Source organism: Sander lucioperca, chromosome 2, assembly GCF_008315115.2.
Source record: "Sander lucioperca isolate FBNREF2018 chromosome 2, SLUC_FBN_1.2, whole genome shotgun sequence".
NCBI classification, from domain to species: domain Eukaryota; kingdom Metazoa; phylum Chordata; class Actinopteri; order Perciformes; family Percidae; genus Sander; species Sander lucioperca.
Window position 1 is genome coordinate 46456652 of NC_050174.1, and position 12245 is coordinate 46468896.

Here is a 12245-nt window from a genome sequence, read left to right on the forward strand (position 1 = left end):
GTGTGTGTGTGTGTGTGTGTGAATGGTGAATGGTGCCTGTGCTGTTTAAAGCGCTTTGACTAGTCACTAACACTAGAAAAGCGCTATCTAAATGCAGTCCTTTTACAAAGAGTAAAACACAGTCTAAACTAGCTCCATGTCATAACTGTCCAACACTGTTGTAAGAGACCAACAACATTGTTCATGTAACACATCATACGAACAATGTTTCCTACTAATGTTTTCCACAGTGTGACAGGCTGTTTATGAGCAAGTCTTATTGGGGCTCAGGACGCTTTAGCTAACGGTTCCGTTTATCGTGCTACCAAGAAACGGCTTCCATTATAACATCGTTTTGGTCCCTGTGGAGCACTAACAGGACAGCTGGGTGATGGATCCCATCAAGTGCAACTGTCAGTCACAAACAACAGTCCTTCCTGAGCCAAAGCTATGTCCTATTGTTATTCTTGGGTATCAGTAATGGGGTATGTGTGTTTGGCTAGTATCCCTAAATCTCATGAACTCTAACAATGGTTGGACAATAGGGATGAGGGGAGTGGTGGTGGAGGGGGAATTGTCTTCTTTACCTGGCCCTCTGACTAAAGAAGGCAAGGAGTATTTATAGACTGTAATCATGCCCCATTATGTGGGGAGAGGGGTCAGTATATCTACCCCCTTTGTGTTCCGCTTCATCATAAAGCAGCCGGGATACTGCTTGGTCCTCATCAGCTATATACCACTGAAACATGGTGAGTGGATACAGATTTCATTTGTTTAAAGTACCACCAGACTGTAAAGGGGACATTCTGTTTCTGCTGCATGTGTTTATAAAGTATATTGTATGAAATATTTATATGATATACTGTCATGGCATGTTTTGATGAATTCTTGCTCTTCTCACACCAATGATAATGAATCAATTTACCCCACGTCAATATGGGCACTGAATACAGATCAACAACAAAAAGATCATCAATAGGACAGCACTCCAGTTGTCCCATTGATGATTTATAATTGATTATTTGTGTCTACTCGCAATGCTGAAACGAAAATAATAAAAAAACACTGTATGAATTGGTAACTGTAGCATGGAGAGGAGAAAGGAGGAGAGAAAACAGGAGGTAAGGGAAACAAGGGAGGAGATAAAAGAAGAGGAGAGGAGATGACATTAACGAAGAGGGGAGAAAATGTAAGGAGAGGAAATAAGGAGAGGAGAGAAAAGAGAAGACCACTTGTTCCCTCCTCTTTCCGCTAACGGTCTCTGTCAGAGGGGAAGAGAGGAAACAGGAGAGGAAAAAAGAAGAAAGAAAATGAGAAGAGAGGAGCAACAGGTACAGGCTACAAACAGGTCACGAATAATGAAATGTATCGTGTTGATCAATGAAGTTTTTGCTGGTCCTTTCAGGTTGACCTGCACTGGGCAGCATCAAGAAACACATTCTGCCTCACATCCCACGATTGCATGAATCCTCTTAAAAACAAAAATAAAGAAATAAATGAAGCTGAGCGCCAGAGGTCCCATCCATGAGATATACAAGCACTCCAGAGCTAATCCACAACGAGGGTTAGACAGCAGCTGTCGAGAGGCCCGTGAATCCGAGCAATATGATGTCGTAGCGCTGCATCCCCTTACACTGTTTTTCCCAGTTCCTTGGCAGTCGTGTAAATAGCTCGACATAATCCTAGCCTCCCAGGGATTTCTGATCAAACAGGGCTCAGTGTACCAACCTGTCATCACCCAGCCAGGCCCTATAGAATAATCCCCCGTGTGATCCTGGGACTGTGAGAGTGCGGGCAGCGGACCACACCCTCCCCAGGCTTAGTCTGCATTCTCACAAAATTGGAGGCTTGAGTAAATATTTCCATAACAAACTGACAGTGTTTGTAATCCCTCCTAATGAAATGCGTGCCCCGGTATAAACCTTGCCTGTTGTGCAATTAATGCCCCCCCCACACTCTGTAAGTTTGCTCATCACCGGCTCGCTATCATAAGAGCATGTGTCACAGTAAAACCGATAATGAGTGGAAGCTGGAGCAGAGAGCCAGGTGATGATAGTGCCATTATTATTGAATCTAATTAGAGTGTGATTGTCCAAACTCTGCAGTCACCCAAGAAGGCAAAGAAGAGATCCGACGGAGCCGGCTCCAATGTGTTCTCCATGTTTGAACAGGCCCAGATCCAGGAGTTCAAAGAAGTCAGTGCTCTGCCAAATGTTTTCTTTCACATAGAATTTGAGCATGTTTGCTCTGTGGTGGATGCTTACTGTGCATACAGGAGACACAGCATGTAACAATAACACTTCTGCAGGCTTTTACTATCATGGATCAAAACAGAGACGGTTTCATTGACAAGAATGACCTGAGAGACACTTTTGCAGCTTTAGGTAGGACCGCCTGTGTGTCTGTGTATTGTATTGTATGTCTCTTTTGAGTTGTAAGGGTTCCACATAGTCACATTTCATTTGAGTGTACCTAGTTGTAAACCTTGTTCGAGCTGGAGCAATTGGGCGAGAACACCATTTTAATAATCAACTTATCTTTTAAGTACTTTGTACAAGCAGAAATGCTAAACATTCTCTGGTTCCAGCTTCTGAGCATTTGGCTGTTTTTCTTTGTCTTATGTAAAGTAAACTGAATCTTTGTTTTTGGAAGTACTATGGGGATGTCACATTAGGATTCTGGGATATTATGATGCATTATTTCCCTTTGGTTGTAACATTTTATTGACCAAATGATTCATCAATCATTCGAGAAAATAATAGTCGGATTGATCAATTATGGAAATAATCGTTAGTTGCAGCTCTAAACCTTTGACCACCTCCCTCTCTAGGTCGTTTAAATGTCAAGCAAGAAGAGATTGATGAGATGCTGACGGAGGCCCCAGGGCCGGTTAATTTCACAGTCTTTCTCACCATGTTTGGAGAGAAACTAAAAGGTGAGGGGCCAGTGTTCTGGATATTCCAGAGCCTGACTGTAGCAATTTATTTCAGGACCATGGCAATCCTTGGAGGAAAAAAAAAAGATGTTACCTTTGTTTACATTTTTTCATCAACTCCGAGCTGCCACTGTTCCTCTCCAGGTGCTGACCCGGAGGAGACCATCCTCAACGCTTTCAAAGTCTTTGATCCTGATGGGAAGGGAACATTAAAGAAAGACTTGTGAGTAACAGTCTATAGTGCCCTGTTAGATAGATAGATAGATAGATAGATAGATAGATAGATAGATAGATAGATAGATAGATAGATACTTCATTGATCCCCAAGGGGAAATTCAAGGTCCCAGTAGCTTAAAGACATCACACACAACATTCACATGTTGTGTGTGATGTCTTTAAGCTACTGGGACCTGAAACAGGATGATAAAATAACAAATCCACATGAATAATATGGACAATAAAAGAAAAGATACTAAATAAAAAATCCACATGAATGTAATAAGGGATGTATAAGCATGAGATGCTTGCAGTGACTGACCCTGTGATTCAGTATGCATGGTAAGGTGCTCTATGAGAGTGTGTGTCATGGTCGTAGTGCAAATAAGTCCAATAGTGCAAGGATAAAGTCTAGAGACCAGCATTAAATATGGACAATATAAGAGAATAATGTAGACATAGTAATATAAAAACTATAGCAGTGCAAGGATAAAGTTTTTAACAAAAGACAGCATTAAATATGGGCATTATACGGGAATAGAGTAGACAGTAGGATAGACACAAATCAACAGTCAATATTAGAGTTTTGAAGTAATAGGGTTACAGTCATTGTTCAAGTATTGAGTTAGATGAGGTGAGCGTCCAGTAGGACTGGGTACAGAATTCAGTACTTTTTTAGGCACCGACTGAATTGCCTCTATAGCATCGAAAAAAGCCTCGTCATTCAATACCCAATTTCAATACCTAAGGAGTAAATCTCATCAGCGTCAGTGAGCCAATAAGCAAGCCAATCTTCTACCAAGATCTGATAATGCTGCTGATTGGCTGTTTAACGTCACACGTCGTAATGACAGGCAGGAAAAACCCTATGTTACGTGCAGAGACAGGGCTCACGTAGTAGGAGCTGAAAAACAAATAACAAGATTTGTACCGTTTTATAAAATTGGTATTAAGGAACCGTTATCAAAGTCACGGTATATTGGTATCGAAATGTTTTGAGCGATACCCAGCCCTGGCATCCGGTGTGCTCACTGCATCGCTGCTTGTCTTTACAGTGTGACAGAGATGTTGACGACCCAGGCAGACAGGTTCACCCCTGAAGAGGTTAGAGCTCCGCGTCAGACATTGATAAGTTCAATTAAAGATGTCATTCACTCCAAAAAAAACTTTTTATTGTACTTTATACCCATAGATGGAACAGATGTTTGCCGCCTTCCCACCAGATGTAGCGGGAAACCTAGACTACAACAATCTGGTCCACGTCATCACACACGGTGAAGAGAAGGACCAGGAATAGATGATTCCTGAGATTGCACGCTGGACAATTAAACCAATAGGTCACATTTGTGCCAAAATATCACACAAACTACAGCAGAAATATTCATTCAAATAAATTACGTTATTTTTGCATGAATGTATCAATTACGTATTCATTTTAGTGTGTGTATACCACACTGTGTACATGTGATCTCTTGATATGTAATAGGTCAAATAAAAATCTGTGAGCTCACAGAAAAGGAAGTGTTTAATTATATGTCCTGACACTACATTCTATGAGATTTGTAGGGTTTGTATCACTGGCAGTAGCAGTGAAGAAGATATTTGCAAAGATCCACTCGCATATTGCCATAACCATAACGTTTTGATGATGTGGGAGATTTCCAGGGGTCAGGAGGTTAAACATGCAGGCTTGTGAGGATGTTAGCTAATCCCAGTGTGAGGAACAACATTTACTCTTTTTTGTTTGGCTCTATGGATATAGATTTGTGTGCGGCTTTGCTTCCCAAAGGTGCATCAGAAAAAGCAGTTTCAGTAGGGATATTTAAATAGAATTATTAGAATTAGCTGGATATAGTCTTTAAGTGTCAGTCCAGTGCTGAGTGTGCAGCAATAGGATTTGCAAAGGTTAAAAAATAAAAAAATAAATATTAAATTAAATATAAAAAATATATATCTGTATATCTGTCTGAGCAGTTTCTCTCATTAAACACTTTGGCTGGGGATTGCAAAGATAGCCTACAGTGTCTTGTCTACAGTGTATTTAGGGACGTCTACGTGTTTCTATTTTCCTTTAACTTTAACCTCGGAAGATTAAAATACATATGTATTAAATTGATGTTGTTTTTTGCAACCGAAACAACATCCATCAGCTCATTTTTGATGAAAATATGAAAATGAGTCTATACTGTTTACTTTCTGTTAATGGTCAACCTAATCTGTAATTAAAGGTGCAGTAGGTAAGACTTACAAAACTAACTTTCTGTCATATTTGCTGAAACTGACCCTATGTTCAAGTACAACTACATGAAGCAGGTAATTAAAAAAAAATATAGCCTGTAGTGCGATTTGCAAAAATCCACAGCTCCCTGTTCAGATGCACCAATCAGGGCCGGTGGCTAACTGCGTGTCAATCACTGCTCATGCACACGCATTCATTCTCCCTTGTGGGGGGAGGGGCTTAGGAGACAGTTTTGGGCTTTAGCAGAAAAGGGGGGAGGGACTGAGAAGTTGTCGATGTTCAAATTTTTTGGCTAAGTCCTGGATCTTCGCAATCCTACCTACAGCACTTTTAAAATTAACAGTGCAACTTAATTTAATATTTTATGAAATTAAAAATGTGTTACATTTGATAAGGGAAATATATTGTTTTTGTTTGCCAGATTCCATACGTGCTTGGCTAGCCTACATGACATAAAAAATTCACAGCAGTGCTCCCCTATGAAAACTGAAAGCAGCATAACATGAGCAGGAACTGTATGAATTTGTTCCCTGTTAATATAGGCTATCATATCACAACTGCCAAACTACTTGAGAGCTCTACTTCCGAGTTCAGAATGGCTTGTTGTGGACACGATCTTGTGTTTTCTGTCATCTGACTTTCAGCTAACAGAATATCAAAATGCTTAAGGGCTCGTTTTTTTCTTCTTCAACAGAATTGGTTATGTGCATGCTGCTGAAATTAATATACCAATAATTACTGCATCATTGTCAATTGCCCCTATGTACCCATAGGATACTCACCTGGAAAATTCTTAGCTATTTCCAGACAGTGCTATGTTTTTTACTAACACATCTAGGCTTATCGTTGTTTAGGAATTACCAATAATTAAGCTACTGTATAATTACCCTGTAATACGCTCTCTCTTTTAATGGCACCAACCAAAATTTCAGAATCATATTATTTACATTTTAATTTGACATACTGTGTAAATAAAATACTGCTCAATTGAACAGCATCCAACTAACCTTAACTAAACCTAGATTGACTTCAAATGCTTAACAACTTGTTTTTCTCCAATAGGCTAACTATACATAATAATAGGCTACTAATGTAATTAGGGTGCTTTAAAATAGTGCTGTCCTAGTATCCTAGTATTATTCTGATTCTTAATCAGTAGAACCATTGCTTAATTGCTGTAGAAATACCATAGCAAACCCTTGATTATAAAATCTTTGATTTATAATTCATGAGAGGGAATTTCTGTCTTCACAGTGGTTTCGTGAAGACTGATGCTCATAATATCTAGGCTACTTAATAATCAAGTTGACGTGTTGCTATTTTTCTTGTATTTTTACACTCTCAAACTCAGCTTTATTAAATAGGTTAAAGAGTTCTTCTCCATCCAGGGCAGTAGGGGGCAGCAGCAGAGCAGCTACCGGCCGCCTCCTTGAAGCAGCTGGCTAGCTGTACAAGGTGCGGCAGAGAAAAACAGAGACGGGACACCATCGCTAGCTAACAGCTAGCTAGTGCGGTTGACGTTTATTTTTTTAAGTCCCTGTTTCTTAGCAAAAGCCAACATTTGATGTAGAAATAGTATAAACTGCGATGTCTAAGTAGCTTATTAGATTGCCAAAAGTGTCAACGAACAGCTGGACAGAAGCAGGGTCACGCCATCAACATATTTACCGTCAGCCCGGAAAATCAACGAAGCTAACGTTAGGGAGCTAATGCCAGGTTAGCTTAGCGGGCTAGCTTTCACAAGTGTGTTAACGCCAAGACCTTAGATTTGACTGAATCAATTTTATCAACACCAACGCTACAATGGCTGATGTTGACAAACTCAACATAGACAGTATCATCCAACGTCTTTTAGAAGGTAAGGCAATGTTGAAGTACTGCATATAAACCATTACTTATGTTATCTGCATGTTGATATGACCACCACTAGCTAGCTAGATAACGTTAACGTTACGCGTCTAGCTTTAGCGTAGCTATGTTTTTCAACATCTTGTAAAATAACTAGCTAACGTTAATTAGTCAGTTTTAATGGTCACCTTTTTTCACCTAATGTCTTTCTGGGTTGAGAATGTTATTGTACCTGACTGGCACGGTCCGGGCACTTGGTCCAATACACATTGTATTTCTCTTGTACACAAACACCAACATTGCGCATTTCGGCGCGGTATATAACGTTATATTCACCTTTTGTCCCACACAGCCTCAGCATAGAGACACCGTACCAGGCATTACCAACTCTGCTGGAACTGTTCAACTGTTGTTTTTGCTTAGCTTTGTTTATGTTTTCTTGTTGTCAGTCAGAGGGGCAAAGCCTGGCAAGAATGTCCAGCTGCAGGAGAATGAGATTCGTGGATTATGCCTGAAGTCCAGGGAGATCTTTCTCAGTCAACCCATTCTTCTGGAACTGGAGGCCCCTCTCAAGATTTGTGGTAAGTAAGATTTGTATGTGTGTATATATCTATCAGAAAAGAAACTATATTTGTATAGTGTTATGAAAAGCATTTTTATTTTATTTTTTAAATTTCAACAAGGGGACAATGCCACATTACGATTCAACACAATTGTATGCAATTCACTTTGGTGCTGTAAGTGCATTGATTTACCTTTTTGTCCTGCAGGTGATATCCACGGTCAATACTATGACCTGCTGAGGCTGTTTGAGTATGGGGGGTTCCCTCCAGAAAGCAACTATCTGTTTCTGGGTGACTATGTGGACAGGGGGAAGCAGTCTTTGGAAACCATCTGCCTTCTGCTGGCCTACAAAATCAAATACCCAGAGAACTTCTTTCTGCTGAGGGGAAACCATGAGTGTGCTTCAATCAACAGAATATATGGTTTCTATGATGAGTGTGAGTATTGTGCCTCTGTGGCCAGTTTAATTATTCATAAAGTGTCATTGGGTTTCTTGAAATGCGCTATATAAATAAAAGTTATTATTTATTTTTTTCAAGCATTTTATATCAGTTTTATTGTATATTGTAGTAGTGACGGTTTGAGTTAATTTCTGGTGTTAATTCTGTGTTTTGTCCCTTGTATACTGTGTGACTTAAGTGCACTTTGTCACACAAAAATGTTGGCTTTTTTTTTAGGGCTGCATAATTGCAATTTTATCGAAATTGCGACTATTTGTTATATTTGTTAAAGGCAAAATAAGTATTGTGGTGCTGCAGAGATGTCCCAGCCTCCACATAGAATCCTACAGACTAAAGGAAAAAAAAAATCACACCATAATCATTTAAAAAAAAAAATTTTTTAAATTTTAATATTTTTCAATGAAAATGAGAATAATCATACAAAAATGCTCATTCCCTCCAAAATCGTGACTCATATCGCAATTGCAATATCAGTCCAAAAATATTTTCCTCATATCATGCAGCCCTACTTTTTTTAGTCTTCACATAGAGTCTATATGGATGATGTCTTTGATGGAGCTTGGCACATGTGCAGCAGCAGAAGTGCCCTTATTGCTAAAAAAATAAATAATGCTGAATTGAAAATTATTTTTATTTTTCCCCCTGAAATGTTTAGGTAAAAGAAGGTACAACATCAAACTCTGGAAGACCTTCACAGATTGTTTTAACTGCCTCCCTATTGCTGCCATCGTTGATGAGAAGATCTTTTGCTGCCATGGAGGTGTGCGTTGTTTTTTTGTACCTTTTTGATGTCGCCACTCCCATTTGTCCTTAACCCTTGTGTTGTCTTCGGGTCAAATTTGACCCATTTTCTAAATGTCTATAACAGAATAATGGGTTTCTTTTTAACTAACTCATTTTAATTAACCAAAAATAACATGGATTATTCCATACAACGCGCTTTGCTAGTACAATAAAAGATCGGATCTCTAATTTCATAGAATTTGGGGTGTTTTGTTACATTTTTTTAGCATTTGACAAAGAAATTGAAACGTTTCGAAACAGTATCCCAACTGAACGTTGACATATACCAGTCTGTGATGATCCTTCCTTCAATATTAGCCTAAATAGTTCATCATTTCTGCTTTTTTAACTCAAGGATTAGGTATAATTTCCTATAAATGAGGTTTATTGACCATGAATTCCAAAAATAAGTGTAAAACTAGTAATAAGTTGGTGTTAGTGGTGTTTATACATGGTAATGAAAAGAAGTGTAAAACGGCAACAAAAATAGCGCCAAAAACATTGAAAAAAGGTACAAAAACGTCAGAAAAAGTGTGGAATTTTTTTGTTTTGGCCCGGGAGGACGACAAGCGCATGGTCCAATGGAAGACAACACAAGGGTTAAGTAATGCTGTCTTTGCAGTTTGTGACGTAGGCCTTACCCGTGTGTAATAGGTATCGACCTCAGTATCAGTGTGTTTATTTGTACTTTTACTGCTGTTCCGTTTAGGACTCTCGCCTGACCTTCAGTCCATGGAGCAGATCAGACGCATCATGCGCCCCACTGATGTCCCCGACCAAGGTCTGCTGTGCGATTTGCTCTGGTCTGATCCAGACAAGGATGTTTTGGGCTGGGGGGAGAACGACCGGGGTGTATCATTTACCTTTGGCTCAGAGGTGGTGGCCAAGTTCCTGCACAAGCACGACCTGGATCTGATCTGTCGTGCCCATCAGGTAATCACAATGCCCTCTGTCATTAGAATAGAAAATACTTATACTACTATACTTTTTTATGTGTGCAAACAGGCAGAAATGTGTCTTTGGTTTGCATTTGCAAAGAGTACAGTTAAAAAGGGCTCATTAAAAGTTTTAAAGACATATCACACCCAGGCAGGACACATTAACATTTACATAAATCTCAATACACAATAGAAGCTACATTAAAAGGAGCACCAGGTACTTGATGGTGAGTACTGAATCTAGGTTAAGTAAATAGATGTAAAGATTATAAACAGAAATGTGACACGGCTGTAGATCTTTTTTTTTTTTTAACATGCTGAATGCACTTGACACAAGGACTGCAGTACAACACATACTGGGCAGAGAACTGGCACAATACTGCGCTTTGTGCGCTGGACAGTTTGTTCTCAACCTTTTTTGGGTTGGGACCTCTCGAAGATAAAGACCCCTGGTTGCATATGTCTAGTGGTTGTCACCCCCCCTCCCACCTTGTTTTATTTGAAAACAATTAAAAGACCTGAAGAAGTAGGGCCAAAAGGAATGTCTGAAAAATACACTGCACAGGACTATGTACTACTATCATACACTCTTCATGACAAAACATTGATTCAAGGAGTGGTTTTCTAAGTGTGTTTCTTCTATTATTATCATCATCTCACTTGCAGGTTGTTGAGGATGGCTATGAATTCTTCGCAAAGAGGCAGCTTGTCACTTTGTTCTCAGCGCCTAACTATTGTGGAGAGTTTGACAACGCTGGTGCCATGATGAGTGTGGATGAGACCCTCATGTGCTCTTTTCAGGTAAGGTGCAAAGGCAAATGTGCCTATTTGTAAATCATGTTGTCCTAAAATACTTAACGCGCAAGCTCGTGCAATAAAATGTACTGACATTTTGTCTCCTAATTCTGCACCTTGGTATCATTTCTTTTAGCAGTTCTATCTAGACAATTGGCCTTATTTCCACTTTTTTAAGATCAAGCGCTTACACATTAAACTCTAGGTACTACTAACAACAACCAGTTTGTATGTAGTTCATTGTTGTACAATTGAGATGTATGTTACAGTTGCACAGTATGTCTAATTAAAGTGATTTTTTTTCTATGTAATTTATTATTCGTTGATTTTAATGAATTAAATATGTAAATAAATAATGAAAAAAAACAGCCTTCACAAATGTCCAGAAATGTTTTTTTTTTTTTTTGAGAATTGAATATTGTGCTGGATGAACATTGGTTCCCCTGCAAAAGGAAAGGCGTCTTTATTAGGCGTGTTTGACAGCAACGTATATTCCTTTTTGTAGATTTTGAAACCAGCTGAGAAGAAGAAGCCCAACGGCAGCCGTCCCGTGACGCCCCCCCGCAACATGGTCACCAAGCAAGCCAAGAAATGAGTGGGGGGGACAAATTGCTGGAATCTCATTCCTCTGTTCTGCTTTCGTTTTCTGCATTTGAAGGATTGGTTCTCCTTCATGCTGCCAATACTGAAAAGATGTTCACTCCTACCCAATGAAAGCAAAATATTTTGTTGTTTTGTTCACAGGGGTAAATTGATATGTCACCATGAAAACCTCAGGTGTTTTGCACTCCATTTTGCAGCTAGTCTTTGCCACATATGACTGTTCAATCAGGAGAAATTTAATAATACGGCTACTTATGCACAGGAATGCCTTTTGTTTGAAGCTGTGCACAATTTTTCCAATTCCTTTCATGTCTTATTCATTTGTCTTTTTCACACGGTAATGTCGGCAATGGGTATTAATGGCTATAAAAACCAATGGGGAAAAGTCACAAAAACCTGTTTACTTATGTACAATTTTATTTACAGTTTATTTACAGTTGGTGTCATAGGATATTGACTTGCACTGCATCATCACATTTTTAAACAGGTCTTGTGCTAAACTAAATGAATTAATAAGCACTCTTGTAATGTCTAAATCTTTCTAATAAACTGAGTGTATTTTAGGGCGATATTGGTATCTGAATGTCATTTCTTCCTCAAACTTTAGCTTTTAAAAATCACAATACAAACTGAAATACAATTGTATACAAATACAATTGTATTGTACAAGGGGGAGACAGAATATAGTGCAAAATCCAATTCAGCAAGTGAGATGTGAAATATTGCATATACACAAAGCGCTAGAAATCAGTATTAAAACAAAATATTTAAAAAATAAAAATCTTTTCATATAGCCATTTTAAGTTAATTTGTCCTCGTATTATTTAAGATAGAGGCTGACTGAAGTTGGGTTTCCTTATTAGGAAACGTAGATTGCGTAACGA

At 38.9% G+C, this 12245-nt stretch overlaps 2 protein-coding genes across 3 annotated transcripts; both read left to right on the forward strand.

The window, feature by feature from the left end:
• The first annotated feature begins 598 nt into the window (after positions 1 to 598).
• On the forward strand, positions 599 to 4647 carry myl2b (myosin, light chain 2b, regulatory, cardiac, slow). 2 transcript variants are annotated; one of them, XM_031302228.1, is made up of 7 exons: positions 634 to 728; positions 2085 to 2174; positions 2288 to 2363; positions 2810 to 2914; positions 3059 to 3137; positions 4186 to 4234; positions 4323 to 4647. In XM_031302228.1, exons 1-7 carry the CDS (start codon positions 726 to 728, stop codon positions 4425 to 4427), a joined length of 507 nt encoding a protein of 168 aa, XP_031158088.1. In that variant the 5' UTR covers positions 634 to 725; the 3' UTR covers positions 4428 to 4647. The 2 variants fall into 2 exon arrangements, with proteins under 2 accessions (XP_031158089.1, XP_031158088.1); XM_031302229.2 differs by lacking the exons at positions 2085 to 2174; positions 2288 to 2363 and having other exon boundaries at positions 599 to 728.
• A 2141-nt stretch (positions 4648 to 6788) lies between these two features.
• ppp1cc (protein phosphatase 1, catalytic subunit, gamma isozyme) lies at positions 6789 to 11930 on the forward strand. Its single transcript, XM_031302199.2, has 7 exons — positions 6789 to 7227; positions 7667 to 7798; positions 7988 to 8218; positions 8898 to 9002; positions 9735 to 9958; positions 10630 to 10764; positions 11264 to 11930. The coding sequence occupies exons 1-7, from the start codon at positions 7173 to 7175 to the stop codon at positions 11351 to 11353; spliced, it is 972 nt and encodes a 323-aa protein (XP_031158059.1). The 5' UTR covers positions 6789 to 7172; the 3' UTR covers positions 11354 to 11930.
• The last annotated feature ends 315 nt before the right edge of the window (positions 11931 to 12245 follow it).